This window comes from Cygnus olor, chromosome 24, assembly GCF_009769625.2.
Source record: "Cygnus olor isolate bCygOlo1 chromosome 24, bCygOlo1.pri.v2, whole genome shotgun sequence".
NCBI lineage: Eukaryota > Metazoa > Chordata > Aves > Anseriformes > Anatidae > Cygnus > Cygnus olor.
In genome coordinates this window covers 5345887-5367242 of record NC_049192.1, presented here as the reverse complement: position 1 = coordinate 5367242, position 21356 = coordinate 5345887, and the positions used below count along the sequence as shown (strand labels likewise).

General features: G+C 59.9%; 1 protein-coding gene across 4 annotated transcripts; it reads left to right on the top strand.

Annotated features, from left to right (window-relative positions):
- Positions 1–2440: 2440 nt before the first annotated feature.
- PPARD (peroxisome proliferator activated receptor delta) lies at positions 2441–21093 on the top strand. Of its 4 annotated transcripts, none has more exons than XM_040535821.1 (8): positions 2441–2523; positions 6748–6836; positions 16905–17138; positions 17757–17908; positions 18639–18777; positions 19259–19461; positions 19779–20229; positions 20619–21093. In XM_040535821.1, the coding sequence occupies exons 3-8, from the start codon at positions 17003–17005 to the stop codon at positions 20864–20866; spliced, it is 1329 nt and encodes a 442-aa protein (XP_040391755.1). In that variant the 5' UTR covers positions 2441–2523; positions 6748–6836; positions 16905–17002; the 3' UTR covers positions 20867–21093. The 4 variants fall into 4 exon arrangements, with proteins under 4 accessions (XP_040391755.1, XP_040391754.1, XP_040391757.1 ...); XM_040535820.1 differs by having other exon boundaries at positions 19776–20229; XM_040535822.1 differs by lacking the exon at positions 2441–2523 and adding an exon at positions 5701–6256.
- The last annotated feature ends 263 nt before the right edge of the window (positions 21094–21356 follow it).

Here is a 21356-nt window from a genome sequence, read left to right as displayed (position 1 = left end):
AGTGACATTGGCCTGGCCTGCCTCCTTCACTTCATTTGCTCCCTGAAAGACCAAGAACAAAAGCCAAGTCTTCTGGCAAACCTCCCTGCACACAGACACACACAGAAATTTAAAAAAAAAAACACCACCACCAACAAAAAACAACATTGGGGTTAATTTTTTCAAGTACCTCTCTTAAGTCCAGTCCTGTTTGCCTGTTACTTTGAGGCACAGAGCCCCTGCTCATGTAAGGGTCCCCTCTGAAAACAGACACTGATAGCAAACCCTTGCATCAACCCCAGATTCACAGTTGCTCATGATGCTTAACTGCAGTTCGTTAGGGAGATTACAATCTATTTCCTACTTGTGCGGCTTCGAGCGTTTGCTCGCAGAGCTCTTCCTCCCCCTAGTTTTTACAGTGCTCCTTTCTTAAAATTCTTTTCAGTTGTGCCTGCCCGAAAGGCTGTTTTCGCAGGTCCGCGTGGCACGATGGGGCTTTGCTGGGACAAAGCAGCTCTGTGTGTCCATTAAGGACGCCTGGGTGGCCCCATAGCCCGGTCCCCGTGTGGCCTTGCCAATGCAGAGGGAGCACGGCTGGCTGCAGCCCTTGCAGCAATGGCTCCGGGGGCCTGTCCCTGCCAGCCAGGGACTGCAGCAGGTCAAATCTGTCCCCCGTCCTCCTCTTCACTGTGCCGGGGACTGTGGGGGATTGTAAAGGATGCAGCACAGCAGTCCTGAGCAGTGGTGCCTGACCACTACAGCCCCGTACAGTCCCCGAACAGCCCTGGAGCCCCTGCCTGGCTCTGTGACAAGTGACAGCGTGCCATCCCAGCTGTCCCACTCAAACACAGGACCCGCCACTCTGTGCGTTTTCTGGTGGAGCAGGGCCTTCTCAACACATTGTGCCCCTGGGGTAAAATCAACCTGGGCTGGGCCTTTTTCTGGCCTTGAAGTGTGAAGATCTCTGCGGCCTCCCAGGGTGACCCTGGCACAGCTCACGGCCCCGTGAGATCCTCAGGCAGAGGCGGGTCCGGGGAGGGTGCCAAACACTGGTTTCTACTGGGAAGGAAATGGGCTGTGGGTGGAAATGCACCGATGGGAGACCTCCTCCACCTCTGACAGCTCCATTAGCTCAATCTCTTCCCTGATCGGGCGTCAGGACAGGTACCACACCTAGGCCAGGAGGAAAAGGGCCACCTCCGCCCATCTCTGCAGCTCCGTGCCGCAGCCTTGTCGCAGGGCTGTGTGCCCTGTGCTCAGCCCCCAGGAGACGCTGGGTCGTGCCCTGGTGGTGAAAAGTGCCATTGCTTCTCCCCACCTCTTGGGCTGCATCGTCTCTCCTTAAAGCAACTCAGCGGAACATTGCTTTTGCTCTTAGCAGCTGCGTTCCCATGCAGCAGAATGTTATATGTTAATTGCCGCAAGGACAGGCGTGGAGGGAGCAGTGTCAGCACCTGCCTTGGGTTGGCCGCCAGGTCTGGATGTGCCCGGGTCTGTCTCACCCTCCCGGAGCGGCCGACCTGGAGCTTGCCTAAGTCAGCAGCAGGCACACGTCGTCGGTGCGTGCACCGGTGCCTCGGACTAAGAATTATCCCCTGCAGAAGGGTCAAAAGGAGAGCTCACAGAGGTTTTGGGGACACAGTGGGTCTCTGCTCTTCCCCCTGCCTGTCCCTGAGACCGTCCCAGCACCAGTGGGGGTGTGGGGGGGTCTCCTGTGGGAAACCCGCAGCTGCCCAGGGTAACACCACCATGGGGGTGTGTTTGCAGTGGCCCAGCCACTCTCCACATGAAGGTTTAGTGGGTGACGTTGGCAGCAGGGTGATGCTTGGACCAGATGATGTTGAAGGGCTTTTCCAACCTTAACGTTTCTAGGATTTTATGATTCTGTCAGCAGCTCCGCCGACACCCCCCTGCCCATCACCCTTGTCCAGGGGTTGCACATTTGCAGGAATCTTTAATTACTGCATTAATGAGGGACACTGCGAGTGCTGTGCTGCTTCCTGAGCACCCGTAGCGGGCACAGAGCCCGTGTTTTACAAACACGCCGCTCATCCCGGCAGCCGCTGCTGCGGTTTGCCTTGGGCGTGAGGGTGTAAAGCCTCATCCAAGCCCTCAGCTATGGTGTGAGGGCACAAAGCTCGCCCTGCACAAAGCAGGCAGCCGACGTGTCCCCAGGAGGGGCGGAAAGCGGCACACAGGGCGTGCTGGGGAGGGCAGGAGGAACCCCACATCCCTCACCACCCCCCCCGCCGCCATTTTGCGCCTCCCCCCCGCCTTCCCTTCCCAGCGCGCCCCGCGCTCAGCGCCTACATTTCCCATCAAGCCCCGCGCTCGGCCCGAACCCGCGCCCGCGCCCGCCAGGGGGCGCCGAGCGACGCGGGCGCGGGGCGGGCTTGGGCCGTTGCCGTGGCAACGAGGCCGGGACTTGCCGGCGGCGTTGATTGGCTGCGGGGCGCTGGGCCGGGCGGTGGCGTCAGGGCGGGCGGCGGTGACGTGCGGGGGCGGGGGGGGCGCCGGCGGCGGAGCTGGGGCCGGCGGCGGGAGGTGAGCGGGGGGTGGGGGGGGGCGTGAGGGGACGGGGGGGGGGGACACGGGAGTGTGGGGGGAAATGGGGGGCGTAGGGGGAATGGGGGGGGGCGTGGGGGGACGTGAGGATGTGGGGGGGAAATGGGGGGCGTAGGGGGCGTTTGGGGGACGCGGTGGTTTGGGGGGACGCGGGGGGTGTGAGGGGGGCGTGAGGGTGTGGGGGGGACATGGGGGGCTCGGGGGAGTGGGGGGGTGAAGGGGGGGTGTCGGGGGGGGACGTGAGGATGTGGGGAGACGTGAGGGCTCGGGGGGGACCTGGGGGTTTTGGGGGGGGGGTGAGGGTGTGGGGGGGGGGGGATGTAGGGGACAAGGGGGGGTGTGGGGGGCACAGGGGGGTTTGGGGGACGTGAGGGTGTGGGGGGGATATGGGGGGGACCTGGGGGTGAGGGGAGAATGGGGGGGTGAGGGGGGGCGTTGGGGGGGGCGTGAGGGTTTGGGGGGGGCCTGGGGGATGAGGGGGGTTTTGGGGGGTGTGAGGGTATGGGGGGGAAATGGGGGGCGGGGGGGGTTTGGGGGGCACAGGGGGTGTGGGGGGGACATGGGGGATTTGGGGGACGTGGGGGTGTGTGGGGTGACATTGGGGACAAGGCGGGGGTGTGGGGGGGTGACAGTGGGGACGGGGGGGGGTGTAGGGGTGTGGGGGGGGACGGGGGGGGCTCTCTGAGGGTGACAGGGCCCCTGGGGGTGCCGGGGGGGGGGGGGGCAGGTAAGGATTGGGTGCAGGGGCAGCTGGGTGACATCGGGGTGCAGGCGCTGCTTCTCCTCGGGGAATCGGGGAAGAGCGAGGAGGGGGACGCGGTCGGGACGGGGGGGGGGGACGTGGTGAGGACAGGGTTGGGGGGCGAGGATGAGGCCGGGGGGGCCCGTCCCCAGGGGCAGGTGTTGAGGAGGAGCCGCCCGCTGCTTTCTGGGGCTGGGCTGCGAGGAGAAGCTGGGGGCCGGGTGGCTCTGTGCCAGGGGTCCACCCCCCCCGGGGGTCCCAGGGGGCTCGCGGGCAGCACCTCGGTGGTCACGGAGGGGGGACAGAGCCGGGGGGCTGCTTGGGGTGGGGGTGGGGGGGGCTGTGGGGTGCCCAGCTCGGGGCCAGCAGCGTGGCTTGGCCATCGGGTGGGGACCCAGCGATGCCACCCCGTGCTCTGCTCCCCTTCCCGCTGCTGAGATCCTAAATAAAGGATTTTTATCGGGAAAAAAAAATTAAAAAAAAAAAAAATGGCAGAGAAAGCGCAGGGGCAGCTCGTCCCCAGGGGGACGCGGGTCCTGAGGGTCTCAGCACCGCGCCGTGTCTGCGACCGCAGCCGAGTGCGGCGGGGTGGTGCTGGCTGGGCTGACTCCAGCTCTTAATTAGCCTAAAAAGCGCTCGTTTAAAAAAAAAAAATAAAATAAAATAAAAAGTCCTAGGTGAAAGGTGAAGTAGGTGGCAGGACCTCTAAACAAGCCCTGATTTAATTTTACCTCCTGCTTCCCTCCTTTGTTTTGTTCTTCCAACCTGCTGCATTTTTTCCTTCCTTGTTGGCCCCCTCGGAGCCCTGTTACTGCAAACAAGGATCCGGGGGTTACTTTGAACTGCTTTTACCTCCCCTTTGTTGTGTGGTCAGAAGGGCTTCTCGCCTTGTTACGCTTTCAAAAGCTTCTGCGCCCACCGACTCCACCTCAGCCCAGCCGAGGTTTAACTGCCCTGGTTGGTTGTGATCAGAGAGGCTCCAACGCGTTTAGGGAAGCCGGTGAATTGAGGTTCAGACCGTGTTTACGAGGTAGGTGTGTTTTAGTGTCCCTGGGTGGGAAATCGAGGCGCGGAGGTGGCTGAGGGCGCAGCTTGGCTGGGGACAGGAGGGGACACCAGCCCTCCGCGGCGTCCCCGGAGCATCCGGCGGCCGTCGACTGCGGTGTGTCGAGTGACTTCGGGCAGCCTCCCCGGGTAACTCGCCTCCTCCGGCCGGCCTCGGCCGCCTTCCCTTCAAAATCTGTGCCGGGAAGCCTTGTGCTCGCTGGCGGGTGTCACCTGGAGGGGAAGGAGTCGGTGTGGGGAGCCCCCTGGGTGCTGGGGAGCCCTCTGGGCAGGGGCTGGGGCTTTTCTGGAGCCCCCCATGCAGGGACAGGGGCTTTGCTGGAGCCCCCCATGCAAGGTTTGGGGCTTTTCTGGAGCCCCCCGTGCAGGGATTGGGGCTTTGGAACCCCCCGGGCAGGGACAGGGGCTTCACTGGGAGCCCCCCGTGCAAGGTTTGGGGCTTCTCTGGAGCCCCCCATGCCGGGCCGGGGGCTTTGCAGGCGTCAGACACGCGGGGTCAGGGCAGCACCAGCCGTGCCCGATGCAGCAGGACCGAGGGCACGGCTGCGGTCACCCCCGTAAGTCACCCCACATCCCACTTCTGGTTTGTGATCCGCTCCTCCCTCCTCCCGCTCCCTTTTTTTTGCGACTTCCCTCGCTGCCTTCGGCGGGGAATCCTTTTCCCAGTCCACCACGGGTGCGTGAGCTCCCCGGGACTCCCAGGGAGGGAGGCGCCGGCAGCTCCCTGCTGAGCTGGTGCAAGCGGTGCCCACGGGCGTGCCCTGGCAGTTACCTGCGAGCAGGGCAAGGTGAGCCCGGAATTCGCTCTGAATTCTCAGCTCTGCCGTGCGCTGGGAGCGAGCTCGGGGTGTGATTCCTGCGATCCCCGTGCGTGATTCATGCGCTCGTTGACACCGTCAACTTTGTTACCGAGTCAGGGACGGGTTTTATTGCCGGTGGAGGTGAAGAAAGCCTGCTCCTGATGCACCAGCGGGGCTGTAATGACTTTATTACCTCCCCGCATCAGGAAGGGGAACAAAAAGCCTTGTCTTGGGTGTTTGGGAAAAACCCCTTCCGTTTCGGGAGGGGGACGGGGGGGGGGACCCGCTGCAGCCGTAACGTCCTGCCGTGGATCGGAGTCGGGGCGTGCGGTTTTATGGCCCCGCGCAGCAGAGGGCTGGGTGCTGGACCTCTGCCCCTTCACGTGGGCACGCAGTGATGCTGCGGCTCAGCCCCTTCCCTGCAGCACGGGGACAATTGCTTCCTTCAAGTTTGTTTTTTTTTTTTATATATATATTTTCTGTATTTCTGTTGCTGTAAGGAAGAGAGATCCTGATGTGACTGATGCTTTGCTCCACGGGACAGGCGTTGTTTTACTGGCCCTCACACTCGTGCCGTCCCCTGGAGGTGCCTGGGGCTGCTCGGCCACGTAGGGAGCGCTCTTCATACCCACCCTAGAAGCCTCTCCAGGAGCACAAGGCTTTGGAGGGCAGAGGATTTGCTTCCTTTCTTCCTGCCGTGCTGGGCAGGTGAAGCTCCGGGTGCTCGTTGCACGTGGGGTGTGCAGCACGAGGTGGGCTTTGGTGCCGTGGGCTCCCCGGCCGGTGCTCGGCGGCCTCGTGGGTCTTGTTGCCCTGAAAGAGGCAGCGATAGGAACGGGGCTTTTCCAGGGGGGTGGGAGGAGCAGCTGAGCCTGTGTCACGGCAGGGAGGGTACGTGGGTTCAAGTAGCATCATGTTCACAACATCTTTGTTTAATACGTTAGTCCAGTTAGTCTGCATAACTGTGTCTAAAAATAGAGCATATTTTCTGTAAGTCCTCCAGGTCAGCCTCATAAGCCGTGGGTTTTTTTCCGGCGGTGGTCTCCTCCTGCTCTCCTGTCCGAAATTAGTGCTATTCGCTGCCTTATCAGCAAAACCAGGAGGGGTGAGCTCCGTCAAATCCTTCAGTTTCAACAACCCGAGAAAGGGAGAGAGAGGTTCATTAAAATTGCAGGAACTTGCACGCAGCCTCCTAAAGAGGGATTAAGCGAGCCGAGTAAACAAACCGCCTCGTGGCCACGCCAGCCTTTCCCAGCTGGGTCCGTGCGTTAGCATCGACTTCGCTCGCGCACGGTGGGGAAGGTCGACCCGTCGAAGTGGCAGCCACGAGGCCAAGGCAGCGTCCCCGTGCGGGTCTCCCGGCTCCTAAAGCCCGAGGAGGGCTCCCGGGTGTCCCTGCCGGGACGTCGGGGGCTCCGCTCCCGCTGCCTCCCTGCAGCGCCAGGGACTCGCCCCAGCAGATGGTTGCAGCGTGCGGTAGAGGGAGCGTGTGTTTAAATTTCAGAGACGTCGCTGGATCTGTCCCAGTTCTCCCGGCGGCATAAATATCTGGCCTTCGGCGCAGCCGGGGAACTTCGTGTTGTGTTCTCTCTGCAGATTGCTTCGCTGCTCGGCTCTCCGTGCTGACATGGTAACGGGACAGGGGCTTGCACCGGCGGGCAGACGGGGACAGCTGCTGCGGAGAGGTAACCCTTCCCTTTCGCGTGCCTGCCCTTCCAAAATGCTTTCTCTGTTTGTCTTTTAAAAAATTCGGGGTAGGGAAGAGCCCGCGGAGAGTGACTTGCTTTCAGCAAGTTTCACTTTTGTCCACGAGCTTAAACTTCCGTGAGTTTCTTTTTAAATCTGAATTCTGAGACTGATTCCCGTTCGGTTTCTGAACAAAATCTTTAAGGATTTTGCTTAGGAGTCTGCTGTAAGTATTGTGGTCTAATCCTGTTCCTCTGAGCCAGCTGTTGCCTTCAAAGTATAACAACTTAAAATTTGATTAGTTCGCTGGTTTTACAACTGAAATTGCTGCTCCGAGAGTGGGGAGGTCACGTGAGATGAGAGGCTGTGCTTAGGTAAATGTTCACCTACTTATCTGGACACGCGATCTGACACCGGCGCCGATAACATCGCTTGCTGCGTAACTGCCCTAGCAGCCAAAACTCCGCGGCTTACTGCAGAGCTGAAATAGTTTTGGAGGACATGGCCCGGAGGGCTCAGCTCCTGCCCGTGCGGATGCTGACGTTCCTCGGGGTGGTCGCCCCGCACCCAAACGCCGTGCCTAGCTTCTAAACCCCTGCCGGCGCGGATTTATTTCCGCCACAGCACACGCCGAAGGTATTTAGCTGGACGGAGATGCGGTCTTCTGTATAAGTGTCTCCTCAAGCTCGTGCAACTGTTCTGCTCCCCCTGTTCTGGCGGTCGGGACCGGGACTTCCGAGGAGCTCTGCGGTGCGTGGGGGGGGTTTTGTAACGAGCCACACGAGGCTGAGCTGATGGGGAGGCATTGTTGTGCGGAACTGCTTGCCGATGTTAATGGGCTCTTTCTCTCTAGAGTCTTGCCCGTTGACAAATCCGTATTTCCGCACAGTACGTCGTGTCTTTTGGGACGTCGTGTCTTTTGGGGAATGGTTTATCTGTGGCTCTTGAACTTACCAACTGGAAATCTGCAAATGTTCTTGGAGATGGAGGGGCTGGCGTGACAGGAGGCTCGCGGAGCCCTCCGGGCAGCGGGACCCGACCCGCAAACGGTTTTCAGTCGAGGACGATGATGTCCCGGTGCTTATGGCTGAGGGGTTCTTTGCTGCCAGAACCCAGCCTGGCTCGCCCTGACCGTGCACTTTTCGAGCCGTTGGTTTATGTGTGGTTTGTGCTGGCTCCCGTGCTGATAGCCCCGGTCTGTCAGGCTGTGGAGCTGCTTTCACACGGGGCGTTGCGGAGCCGTCTCTGCTTTTCTAGAGGTGTCACTCCTCAGAGATGTACTACGTGTCAGTGGTGCGATGATTTCTGAGACTGTGGGAAAGTCTAGACAAGCAGAAGTGATTTCCGTAGTGAGTATGAATGGGATTATTCTGTAGAAGAGCTATTTTCCTTTTTTTTCGATCTTACACTCCGAAATACACTTGCGTTGGCAGAGTGCCTCGGAAATTACTTTCTCAAAGCAGGGTTTCGAGTGTAGCCATCGATGCCAGTGTGAACCCTTTTGGTCAAGGAGATTGTGAAACACATCCTCCCCAAAACGAACGATTTTTGGATGCTGTTCACTGAGCCCTGCGTGACTGCAAGACTTCAGAACAGAACTGACTCAAGACGGGTCTTAGTTTCGGGATGACTTCTTGAAATGCTCTAACGTTCAGTGCTGCAATCGCAGCGTCTGAAAAATGTCTGGGTCCTCCAAGACTTAGCTGAGAGCTTGTGAACGTGAGGCCATTTGGGCCAGGTGTGTGTTGGGGTGCTGCGGATCCCCGGCACAGGTCCTGCTCTGAAGCGTGGGCTTTGAGGCCGGCGTTTTTAGGAAATCCTGGCTGAGAAGAGGTGTCAGGGTGAAAGCCCGAGCCAGAAATGTTAATGTTTCTCGTGGTGCTGGGTCGTGCCAGAGCACGCCTTTGAGGCTTGCGGATAGCATCAGGCAGATAATGCTCGTGCTAACCAGAAGCTGTGCCCTCCTGAAGTGTTTTTCGGTTTGCCCCGGTCTGGGAACTGGAACTGTGCACACAAAACGCAGAACGTGCAAGTTCAAACCCCGAGCAGAGATGTGGCGTGGGACGGGGAATGGTGCTGGTGGTGCTAAAGGGCAGGTGAGCTCTCCTGCCTGAGCTGATAGGGATTTTTATTTTTATTATTTTGATAATCTGTTAAGACAAACTTCGCTGTGAAACATACAGCTGCTAATGAAAGTCTCGTTAGGAAAGGTTTCGTCGTGCTGAAGAAGGGATGGGTGAGATGGCTTCAAAATAACCGAGGTTTGCTGCGGTCACCTCAGTGACGGAAACCTAGGCTTAACTCTCTCCTGTCTGATTTTTAGAACTTTTTTTTAATGCAAGTCCAAATATCGTCTTAATGCAAATCTGAAATATTTCTGAAATCCCCAAATCTGCTTTCTACCTCTACGTTAATTATATGGATGCTACCAGAGCTGTTGGACCGTGGAAACTGGCCGCCCCGTGGGCGCTGGTGGTCAGGGACCCGCGGGCCATAAAGCCATGGGTTCTCGTGCCTGTGGGGTAGGCGTTGTGCTGTGGGACTTAGGGACACTGGGGGCTCTGGCAAAGAGCTGTCGGTGAGCACGAGCTCGGGGTTGGAGCTGGCTGTCGGGAAGCAGTGGTGGTAGTGGTCTCGCTTCAGATCTCTGCTTCTCCTTCTGATGGTGCCCAGGACGTGAGGGTGTTAGGAGAGGTGCTGATGCTTTGCTCCAGTGTTTTGTTTTCTAGGGGCTGAGGCAGGAATCCAAAGGGACAGGAGCACGCCGAGGTCCTCTCCCTGGCGGGGCTGTCCTGCCACGACCGCGTTTAGTCGCTGCTCGCATCGCTGTCGAAAACGCAGGGAAACCTCCGTCCCTCCGGCCGGCTCTTGCTGTGTGAACGTGGCCAAAAATAGTAAGGAAACACAGTTCTCCTCCGAATTCCTGAGAGGGTGTTGAACTAGTTTGTTACACAAAGTTATTTTAACGCTCTCTGGAGTCGTCCGTGAGGAGACAGAAGCAAGCTCAGATTTACTCCTCTTTCCCTGCTCCGCGTTCGAAGGAGAGGTGAAGCGAAGGTTTGTTCTGTTCCAGCGCGTGCGTTCCCAGACCCTGCTGAATCATCTGAACTCGTGCCTGGGCATAATCGCTCACTGTCAGCTGCGTCCTGGGATCAGAGCTGAATGCCTGGTGCCCGGGATATTTTGCTAAGGTCTACAAAACACGTAGCGCGTTTCTGGGAGCCCAGGTGTAAGCGTAACAAACTTACAGCCTGGTAGATTTAGCCCAGGGGATCTCAGTCGCTGCAAAGAGGAGGGGGTTTGGTAACGTTTTCGAGGCTTGGTAACGTTTTTGAGGGTGATTCCTGGATTTGGGAGCTCTGGCCACCTGGCACTGGGGCTTACTGGCCTCTTGGGTATTTGGCTCCTGCCGACGGGCTGCCTGCGTGTGCCTGTGATTCAGAGCAGTGGATGCCCTGGCCTGCTGCCGCGTTTTTGCTGTTCCCCCGTCTCTTTTCCAGGGATCTGATTGCCCCAGGGGTGACGCTCGCTGGTGTCCCGGTGACATTGAGGCTCTGGGAAAAACCACGCCGGGCTCGGGTGCGAGGTGTTCCCACGAGTCAGGCACTCTGACTCCAGGGTTAGCAGTGGCACCGCGCTCCGCTTGCTGCTTTCCTGGTTTTTCCTTTAAACGTTGCTCTGAGCCCGTGCCCGCTGTTTGCCTCGGGAAGCCTTGTTGCTGTTCCCTCCCTGTCAGCCCTGTTCTATAATTACTGATGTTCCTGAAACCAGATCCTCCCACATGGCCTGCTCCGCTTCGGGGGGACGAGGGCTCTGTAAGCAAACCCAGCGCCCTGGAGCGACGCGCGGGGGGCTCGGGGGCTCAGAGAGCCCCAGCTTCCAGCAGGTCAACGGGCTCCGAGCCGCCAAACTTCTTTCCTTCTGGGATGGAGAAGGCGAACGCTTCCCAGGCGGCTTCTCTGCACTTCCAGGGAGGAAGCAGGGATGTGGAAGGCAGCACCTGCCCGCTGGGCGATGTCGTGCTGGGCACTGGCTCCGTATGGAGTTGGGACAGGGCCGTGGGGTCGGGGTCTCTTGCTGGCACCTGACCCTCTGAGCTGCCTCGCGTCTCCCCCAGCAGCGCCTGAAGGCCGCGTGCCGAGCTCAAAGCGCTGTCCCCAAAGCACCGTCCTCGCGGGGGGGACAGCCCCAGGCGGGAGGGGAACGCATCGCCCGGCATCGCAGGAAGGGTCGGGCCGCCTCCGCTGTGCCCTGCCGGGAGTGGGGACGGGGCTCTCTCATTACTGGACGTAACGATCTTCTCAAATGGCACCGCGTCCGTGCAGTTTCCAGTGCTGAGCAGCCCCCCGGCGGTGTCACCTTTCGGGTACCTGCTTGTTTCCTGGCTGCCGTCCTCGTCCCGGCCCAGCCGGCCACGCGCGCCCCCCTGCCCCTGCCTGCTCTGGGCTGTCCTGAGCTGACAGCAAAACACAACCGTCGGTTGGCAGTCGCCAGCCCGAGCCCTGCCAGTTTGTTTGCTGAAAGCCCTCCTGGAAACGCTTCATATGGGAATGTGCAGAGGGAGAAGAGGGTCACGAGCAGCGCGGTGTGCTGAGCCGGGGGCGGGCGGGCGAGCCTGGCGAGCGTGACTGGGAACAGGTGTCCAAATCCGTACCACGGGAATAAACAATGACGCTTGGCACCGATGTCCAAAACATGCCGTCTCTGTGAGCTAATGCAGCGAGGAAAGGACCAGGAAGGAAGCGCTGCAGAACCCGGTTAGTATGATTTTGGATGACGGAGGAAGTAGAGGTACGGGGGGCGGCAGGAGCTGCTGAAGGTCATGGAGCAGAACTTCGGGGAAGAGCTTGAGACTGTCGCCCCTTGTGTGGAGGAGAGCTGCAGATCCTGGCTCGTCCAAGGCTGAGGAGAACCAGGCGTGTGGGGCTGAGCCCTGCAGGAGCATTAACCCTCTTCCAAAGAAAACCCAGCGCCGGTGAGAAAGCGGGAAGCTCCTTTCAGATCAAAATGTGATCTAGTTTTTTTGGGGACGATTGCGGCGCAAAAAGAGAAGGATCCAGCGAGTTTCATAACTCTTTGACTTTTTTTTTTTTTTCTCAGTGGCCAGGAAGTGGATGAGTTCAAACACGCAGGCGACGTGTGATTCATATTGGCAAGCCTGGCCGCTCGAGGCAAGCGAGGGAACCTCCTGCGCTCCTCCGTCGTGTGCTCCTGAGTAATTAGCAGCACGGCGGTAATAGCAGCTCGGGCAGCACTCTGCTGCTGCCTCGGCTGGGCTGGCGCTTGGTGAAAAGCAACCTGCAGTGAGGACAAGGGGCTGGACATCTGCAGCGCTGGAGCAGATGCTTTAATTTCTCTCAGGCCCCAAGTATCAGTGCTGGCCGGGTGCCGCGGTGCGGGGCGAAGCGTTCTTCCTCGCCAGCTCCAGTAGTTCACTTCTGCACGGAGCTGCCTCGCGGCCAAGGCTTCTGAGTAAGGGAGGAAACGCTGGGATAGTAAGCGCTGCCGAGATCTCGTTAGCTAATGAATAGGTGCGTTGGTCTTTCAGGAACAAAAACAAAACACGTTTTCATTGTTTGTCTCTGCGGACTTTTTGCACTTAGTTACCTTTCCTGTGTTGCAGCGTCTGCTGAGCTCTTATATGGCTTTTATTAGGAGTAGCTGACGTGCAGGAGGAGGAACAGAAACTGGTACTCGATCAGCAGATACCCGAAGTGGTGACACAACCCAAGGGATGTCTGCAAATAATGGCCAATGAACAACAACCACATTTTTTTACGGATTCAGCTCCGTTTTTTGGTATATTTGATGTGTGCTCCATGTCACAGAAAATGCTGCTGTCCGGTGCCAAATTCACAACCAACAGAATCCTTCCGAAGGGATTCACTTCTGTTGACTGTGAATTTGTCGAATGTTTTCATCCAGATGAACAAAAACACAAGCCAGAAGTGCTTCCGTGGTAAATCGGTCTCCTTTCGCACTTCCTGGTCGCCTCCCTTAGGGTAACTCGAACAACTTCGAGTGGATCAACCTTGTGACCTGTCCCTTGGGAGGTTGGGATGTTTTTTGGCGCTTTGCTTTGCCTGGAAACTTCCCTCTTCCAGGGAGGAGCCTCGTCTGGCGACACTACAACAGGGACTTGTCGGGGAGCTGCCTCCCACCCCGTCCGTATAAAAATATTAGAAACAAATGTTGCCTCCCCTGGAGGGGAACGGGGCGGGAGTCCTCCCCACCCCAGCGACCGTGTCGAAATGACTTCTTCTTTGAAACTACACCTGTTTTAAAGATGACGTCCTTCTAATTATGAGCACTTCCTCACTCCCTCGGTGGCTGCCAGCACCCTGGTGTCCGTGTCGCAACGCACGTCCCCTCCTTGCTGATGCTTTGCTCCACGGGCAGCCGTGTAACAGTGGTTGCGTCGCCCCGCCAGCCCTGCCACGCACCAGCCACGGGGCACTGGGCACTTCTTGGCTCGTGTGTCAGCTTCTGCCGTCTCTGAACGTAGCTCTGAGCCTTAAACGCCGATTTGCTGCCAGGAGCTGCCTGGCCAAAAGCATGCAAGTACCCAGTGCCGAGGAAGACGCGGGTCCTGACCAGCTCTGGAGAAGCGCTGCCTTCAGGCACTGGGTCCGTGCTGCACATGAGGCTGGAGATTTGTCTCCTCTTAACCTTGCAAGCCCTGGCGTGCCAGCTTTTTTTATTTTTTTTAAGCTATTTCCCCCTCGTCTTGTGTGCCACGCTTCTTCCCCACGTTCCTGCCATGTCATTCCGCCTGGCAGAGGGGTCAGCTCCGGCTTCTGGCAAAGAAAAACTTGGTGCCGGCGCTGTTTGCAGCGTGGGAGCCGCGAGGGGGACACCCAGCAGCATCTGCCCGAGTGCAGAGCCTTCGTGCACAGCAGCCAGCCCAATGTCCCCCGGCTGCCAAAGCTTTGAACGGGGTTGGGCCAAGGCAGAGCAAGTCATGAGATGCTCACCCTCTTGCTCGTTCCCATCCTGTGGGAAGAGGAAGGGAAACAGATTTGCCCGATTTTCCGGAGAAGCTTAGGAAGGAATTCGCAGTGCCTGTCCTCGTTTCCATCCTCGCTTTCCATCGCTGCTCCCGTCACAGCTGCCAAATGGAAAAAGGGGGTGGCTGCGCCGGGCAGGAATCTCTGCCCCGCTCCTGCTCGTGCGCTGTGATGGACCGGGGGCAGGTTTAGCCCAGGGAAGGAAACCTCCTTGTTCCTTGCCCTGCCTGGAGACGTGGAGGCACCAAGCTGCAGGGAGCTCCTGGAGGTGAGAAGGGCCCTTTGGGGCACCCTCTGCCCTCCACACCTCCATCCCTGGTGCCATCCCACAAAGGTGTGGGGCTGGGCAGGGTCCGCACCCCTCTGTCCGTGCTCCGAGGGACAGAGCTCCGACGCCAAACCACGGGGCTCGCAGGGGAGCTGGCACGGCTCTTTTGTGCTCACCGCTGTAATCCTGCGCAAACAATTCCAGTCCTCAAGGGCTCGCCTTTGTTCGGGCTGGCAGGAGGGAAGGGAGGGAATCTCCCCGGTGTCTGGGGCTGAATAAAGCATCCCGGAGGCTGGCACGGTCGTTTGCTCTCTGCACGTGCCGCAAGAATCTAGCACTAAAAGGAATCAAACAAGCTTTTTCGCTGATTTTGGTCAAGGCAGCACTGGTTTGTTCTTTATACCAAGCTCAACACATCCAGCTGAAAGAAACTAAAGGCTCAGGGTCTCCGCATGGAGCCAGGTTTGGCCGCTGCCTCATCCCGCAGGGGTCTGGGGTCCGCACGTCCCCTGCAGCCACGCAGAGGCCTGGCCCCTGCCTGCCTTTCCTCGGGCCGCGGCTGCCTGGCCTTTCATCTGCTGGAGGCAGGGGGTGCAGCCGGCCGGGTGGAATTAATCCCTCTCCCCCCTCCTCTGCCTCTATCGCCGCTGTTTGGAAAACAGGGGAACGGCTCCGGGAAAGGCAGGTGTGCAAACAGCTCCCGCAGCTCCCCTCTGCCCAGGCCCCTCTGCTCTTGGCCTGCAAGAAGATATTAAAACAATAAATTGAGAGCTTTCTGGCGAGAGCTTTCCTCCCTCTGGCTCTCCAGCCGCTCTTGAAGGCTGGGACCTGAGTCCTTGTCCTTCCCCTGGCACCCTTGCCCGCACGGGGCACCGTCCTTTGGGGTTGCTTTGGTGGCTCGCGGGGTGCGAGGCCCTGCATGGACCTGGCGTGCCAGGGACACAGCTGGAGAACTGAGTCCCTGCGGGGCCGAGGAGGCGAAGCAGAGACTACGTCCTCAAAGGGTTTAAGTGCTTGCCTCTCCTGATGGATGCCAGAGCCAAAGGAGATCTAACGACAAGCTCAGTAAGGTGCTGCTGGCTGTGTTTTCCACTGGAGGCCAGTTCCTCCTGCCACAGCCTTCCCCCGCTGACTGCCGTGCCGGGCAAAAGCATTTTCCTGATGTTTGTGCGTTCGTTTATATATAGCCTTTAAAAAGGTCCGGCTCGTTACCCTCCACCTCTGACGAATAGGTTTTCCTGCCTGGATGCCCTGCCCCACGTGTGAGCGGCGGCCAAGGGTAACAGAACCCGTGAGTGGTGCCTCAGTGCTGCCCGGGAGGCGCGGGCAGGGAGCGCCGCGCTCAGCCGAGCCCCCTGCCCCTGTCCCCGCTCCTCGAAACGGAGCCGGGTGCGACCTCTGGCCCCGTGGCTCCGAATTCGCGGCGAGGTGTCCCCGGGCTGCGGTCCTGCGGCGGCTCCTGGGGGTGCCCGTGCTGCTGGCTCGGCGGCGTGTCGATGTCCGGCCTCTCCTTCAGGGGGTTCATCCTCCCCTTGGCACCAAGCTGCTTGCCCGGGGAGCTCCGACCTTGCCGGGCGCTGACGGCTTCCCGGGCGGGCCGAGGGGCTGGCTGCAGCCCAGCCGCAGAGCTCTGGGCACGAGGGGCTGCTGCGGGAGAGGAACTGAGCCCAGGGAGCCGTGGGTCGCCGCCGTCCTCCCGCAGTGAGCCCTGTGCCACGGGGGGGGGTGGGTTTCGGCGTGGGTCACGGCCACGCGTGGTCGTGGGGCGCCCTCGTGCAAGAACCCCGCAGGCGGCTTACACGGGGAGCGGGCGCGAGGATGCTCCAGAAGCTGAACTCGCGTCTGTTAATCGAGGCTCTGTGGAAATAGAGCAACGGATCCTGCGCTTTATGATGGCTCCTCGAAGGAAATGGCTGCAGCTCTGCACCAGCCGTGCTGGAGGTGCTAAGTACTGGAGCAAGAGGCAGGGCTGGAGGCAGAGGCGCCGCGCCGCGGCACCGGGCGAGAGCCGGCTGGGCTCGGGGCGTGGGGAACGGCCCGGCCTCGGCACCCGCGGCACGTCGCTTGCGATGGACGAGCACAAACAAGGAGAGGAAGCGTGGGGGGAAAGGGGCCCGTGGCCGTCCTCCCACAGGAAGCCCCGGATTAGGACAGGGCTGGGCCGTGCAGCCGGCGCGATCGTGCTGCCGGACCCCGTGGCTGAGCTCGGCCCGGCGGCTCTTGGCAGGGGAGCCGGGGCTGGTTACAACACGATGAGTGAAGACAAACACCAGCGCTGTGACGGGAAGGAGCGGGAGGGCAGGGGCCGGCAGGAAGCCATCCGTCTCGCAGACAGCTCGCGTGGGTCTGGGGTTTTTTGGCCACCGCGCTGAGCCCTGCTCCTGCCCCCATCAGCCGCTGTCCTTGCCCCGTTGTCAGGCTGAGGATGGAGTCTGAAGCCGAAAAATGAAGGATCCTAATCTTTATGCTAGCATTGGCTCTGCCAAACCTCGGCCTTGGCTGCCACCGGGACAGCCCAGGGCACTGGTGGCTTTGGGGGATGTTGCCCGGGGCAGTGTCTCCGCTGCGGGACCTTCAGGGCAGGGAGCACCGGCCCCAGGTTCCTGGTTTGTGTCCCAGGATCTGTCTGCTGGGCTCTGAACACGATCCCAGCGAGGTTTTGCTTCCCTGAGCCCTGCAGAGCACCAGAGAAAAGCCCCGGGGGCTGCTTGTCTCCCTAGATAAGATGAAGCGGAGCAGGGCTGCTGTGGCAGCTCCTGCGCCTGACGCCGTGCCTCTCCCGCTGTCCGCAGGCTAGCGCACCAGCCTGGCAGGGTCCATCTCGGCTAGACGCGGATGATGCCAGAGCTATGACAGGGATTGCAGTCTTGGCACTGAGGGGTGATCGATTATGGAACAACTACAGGAGGAAGTACCTGAGGTCAGGGAAGAGGAGGAGGAAGAGGAAGAGGCAGTGATGGTGGCCAGCGGAGCCTCAGACCCAAGTGCAGGACCAGACAGCTCGCTGCCTTCGAGCAGCTACACAGGTGAGTGGAGCCCCGGGAGCACGCAGGCTGCGGCCGCGTCCTCCAGACAGCGTGCTCAAGGCAAAGGGCACCGGGTCTGCATGTGAACGGGGCTTGGCTCGGTTTTATTTCCTCCGTTTGTGAAATAATTCATTGAGGGCCAAGTTATGGAGAAGTATTTCTTTCTCTGCGGTCACCGCACAGCCGCTGGCAGCAGGCTGGGAGGTGGCAACAAGGCCAGGAGGGGAAGGTTGTGCCCCAGAGGGTGCGTGGGGGAGAGGGGAGGGCTCCCGGGGTGCCTGAGAACCCTTCTCTGGCTGCTCCTGGAAATCCTGGGTGCAAACCGATCGTAGGAGCCGGGAGAGAAGTTTTGTTGTGCCTGCGCCAGCCCTGTGCCAGCTGCCTGGCAAGTCCGCTGGTGGGATTTCGCTGCCTAAACATGAATGCCAGAGGAAGAAATCAGAGCTGATGTGGAATCTCTTAACTGCTGGGAACACTTGGCTCTGTACAGGGCATCGGAGGTTAACTGCCCGAGTGACAGGCTGGGAAGCGCTGGAAGTCCCTCCAGCCACGGGGTTAGATGTGTTGCTGGGCTTGTGGCTACTGCACAACAGGCTGCCTCCCCTCGTGTGTTTGCAGACCTTTCACAGAGCTCCTCTCCCTCCCTGTCGGACCAACTGCAGATGGGCTGCGAGGAGGCGGCCTCGGGAGCGCTGAACGTGGAGTGCAGGGTCTGCGGGGACAAAGCCTCGGGGTTCCACTACGGCGTGCACGCCTGCGAGGGCTGCAAGGTGCGTCCGCCCTGCAGGGGCTGGGTTCGGCAACAGCAAGCAGAGCTGAGAGCCTGGGGAGAGCGGTGGCTCTTCGGGCAAGCAGGTCCTCAGCAAAGCAGGGATGCAGGATGAAATGACTAAAAAAATCACTCGCGACCTGCCCAGAGAGCGGACAGGTGGGCACACAAACGCTGTCCTGAAGGAGGCAGCTGAGACGTGTACGACCCAAATCTCACTGCATCGTGCTTTACTTTGTAAGGCAAATCCTCCTGTCCGCGTGGGGACTCCGGCTTTGCTTTTCAAGATGCTGGCTGTGCTGCAGACCAGCAGAGAGCTGCCTGCTTATCCCCTGGGACCGCTGGCCGCAGCTTGGCTGTGCCTCTGAAATTCTTTCCCCCACAGCAGATGCCAGCGGGGCTGCGTTAGCCGCCCGGGCCCTGCCAGACATTCCGGCAGGCCCGCAGCCCGCTCCTCCATCCCTCCCTGCTGGCTGCCCGCAGTATCACACACCCGGCTCCTGGTGCCAGACCCGTGCTTCCTCCTCTGCAGCCCCCTTCTCCCACCACACCACCTCTCCTTGCGGTCGAGGCTCTGCTTGTGCTGAAAATACCCGGTGGAGGATGAGGGGGCTGAGCCTCTGTGAGGCTGCTGGGGATAATAAATCAGCCCGGCCCCGAAATACGGGTGCTAACGCTGCTGTTCCCTTGTCCCCCTGCTCCGCGTCCCCCCGTGCGCTGCCTGCTCGCAGGGCTTCTTCCGCCGGACAATCCGCATGAAGCTGGAGTACGAGAAGTGTGAGCGGAGCTGCAAGATTCAGAAGAAGAACAGGAACAAGTGCCAGTACTGCCGCTTCCAGAAATGCCTCTCGCTGGGCATGTCACATAACGGTGAGTGGCACCCTTGTCCCCAGGCCTGCCCACGGGGTGCCGTGGGGCCGTCTGCCCGGTGAGCGGAGCTTCCTCCCGGGGATTCACACGGGGAGGCCAGATGGAGCTCGCTTTATCCCGTGGCTCTTTTTTTGCCAGGGAATCATCTTCTTTGAAGCCCAATGCTTCAGGCTTTTGTCTCTTTCATCCATTCCTTCCTTACAAGAAGGGGCTCTTTGTTCCTGCCACGCAGGCCGGCTGGTGGCACAGGGCTCTTCCCTCCAGGTTGGCCCAGCAGGAACTGTGCACACAGATTGCTTTCCTGTGCTGGGATCTTTAAACCTGAGGCGTAACCATCCTGTTCCTGGCCGAGCCCAAGTGTTTATGTGGGAAGAAGCAGGGCTTGCGAGAGAACCCAGATGAGCAGGGACGGGAGCCCAGCGTGGGGCTGTGCTGGCGAGGGTAGCGGTGCTGGCGGGCTCACTGGTTTTGCTCCTCGCAGCGATCCGCTTCGGCCGCATGCCGGAGGCAGAGAAGAGGAAGCTGGTGGCGGGGCTGACGGCGAGCGAGATCAGCTGCCAGAACCCACAGGTGGCCGACCTGAAAGCTTTCTCCAAGCACATCTACAACGCCTACCTGAAAAACTTCAACATGACCAAAAAGAAGGCGAGAGGTATCTTGACCGGGAAGGCCAGCAGCACCCCAGTAAGTTCCCTCCCAGGGCAAACGGGGCTGGCTGCAGCCGGTGCGGGGGGCTCTTCTCTGGGCGAGGACGTGCGCCTCGCTCCTGCTGTCGCTATTGCACGTGCACCACTTCCCAGCTGCAGCTCCGTGGGCTCTACACGCCCTGCCCTCGCTGCTTTGCACACTTGTGTGGGTGTGTGCGGGTGCTGTTTGCCTGGGCCCCTCAGCCCCAGCAGGAGAAAACAGCAAACGGACAGGCAAATGCAGGTGTCCTGGGTAGGGCTCGTAGCTCGAGTCCCCGTGGCAGGTTCCTGACTGCTTGCCTCTCTTTCAAGCAGCCTTTTGTGATCCATGACATGGACACCTTGTGGCAAGCAGAGAAGGGGCTGGTCTGGAAGCAGCTGGTGAACGGGATTCCCCCCTACAAGGAGATCGGGGTGCACGTCTTCTACCGCTGCCAGTGCACCACGGTAGAGACCGTGCGGGAGCTCACCGAGTTCGCCAAGAGCATCCCCAGCTTCGTAGGCCTCTACTTGAACGACCAAGTGACTTTGCTGAAGTACGGGGTGCACGAGGCCATCTTTGCCATGCTGGCCTCTATCATGAACAAGGATGGGCTGCTGGTGGCCAACGGGAACGGCTTTGTGACCCGCGAGTTCCTGCGTAGCCTGCGCAAGCCCTTCAGCGAGATCATGGAGCCCAAATTCGAGTTTGCTGTGAAGTTCAACGCGCTGGAGCTGGATGACAGCGACCTGTCTCTGTTTGTGGCTGCCATTATCCTGTGTGGAGGTGAGCGGGTGCTCTCGGCCCTGCGGGAGTCAGGAAGAGCCCTCCCGAACCGAGGGGGCTGGGGAGGGCCGGGCTGCTGCTTCAGCAGGGGTTTTGCTGGCTGACATCAGCCAGGGGTGTCTTAGGGGAGCAGGAGAAGACCTGAATAGTTCTGACACCAAAGATTCTCCGCGGCGGCGATGCCTGGCACGCTGGGACCAGGTGTCATCCCTTTCTCACAGGCTGCTGTGGGACACGTGCTCCGAGGGCACGCGTTTTTCCCCTTGTCTGGTTGACCAGGTTGGAGTCCCTGTGGGTGGGTTTCAGTCCCCATCTCCGCACCTCCAGGAGCAGCGTGTGCTTCGGAGGGCCACCCCGTAACACCCCGCTGCCGTGCTTCTTCTCCGCAGACCGTCCTGGCCTGATGAACGTGAAGCAGGTGGAGGAGATCCAGGACAACATCCTGCGGGCGCTGGAGTTCCACCTGCAGTCCAACCACCCGGACGCCCAGTACCTCTTCCCCAAGCTGCTGCAGAAGATGGCCGACCTGCGGCAGCTGGTGACGGAGCACGCCCAGCTGGTGCAGAAGATCAAGAAGACGGAGGCCGAGACCTCTCTGCACCCGCTTCTTCAGGAGATCTACAAGGACATGTACTAAGGACCTGTTATTTATGAGAATGAAGCCATGGATTCCCAGCAGGACTCTTTGTACAAAAACAAAGGAAACCTTTCCCCATGTCTTCCGTTTCTTCTACTGGAAACTGTTTTTCTACACGACCCCAACGTACGGTACACAGGGCAGGACGCCGTAAGATTTTGCGGCCGCCACCTGGTAGGCCGGGGCTTCCGTTAACACACGCTAACAAATTTAGAGGCAAACCCTAAGCTACCGTTTCCGTTACTACGGCCCTGCTCTTCAGCTGCTCCCCGGGGCCCCTGGCGCGGCCGGACGGTTCACACGGCGTGGACAGCAGGGTTCCTGCGGCAGCTTGGGGACAGCGGCGTTGCTCTGGTTGTTCAGAGGCCCGAGCGTGGTGCGGTCATCGAGCAGGGCCAGCAGCAGCACTTAGAGCGTGTCTTGGTTGTCTTTTTTTGTATTGCACTCCGAAGACGTGGTCCTGAGCAGTGACGTCTAGGACAGTGTCACG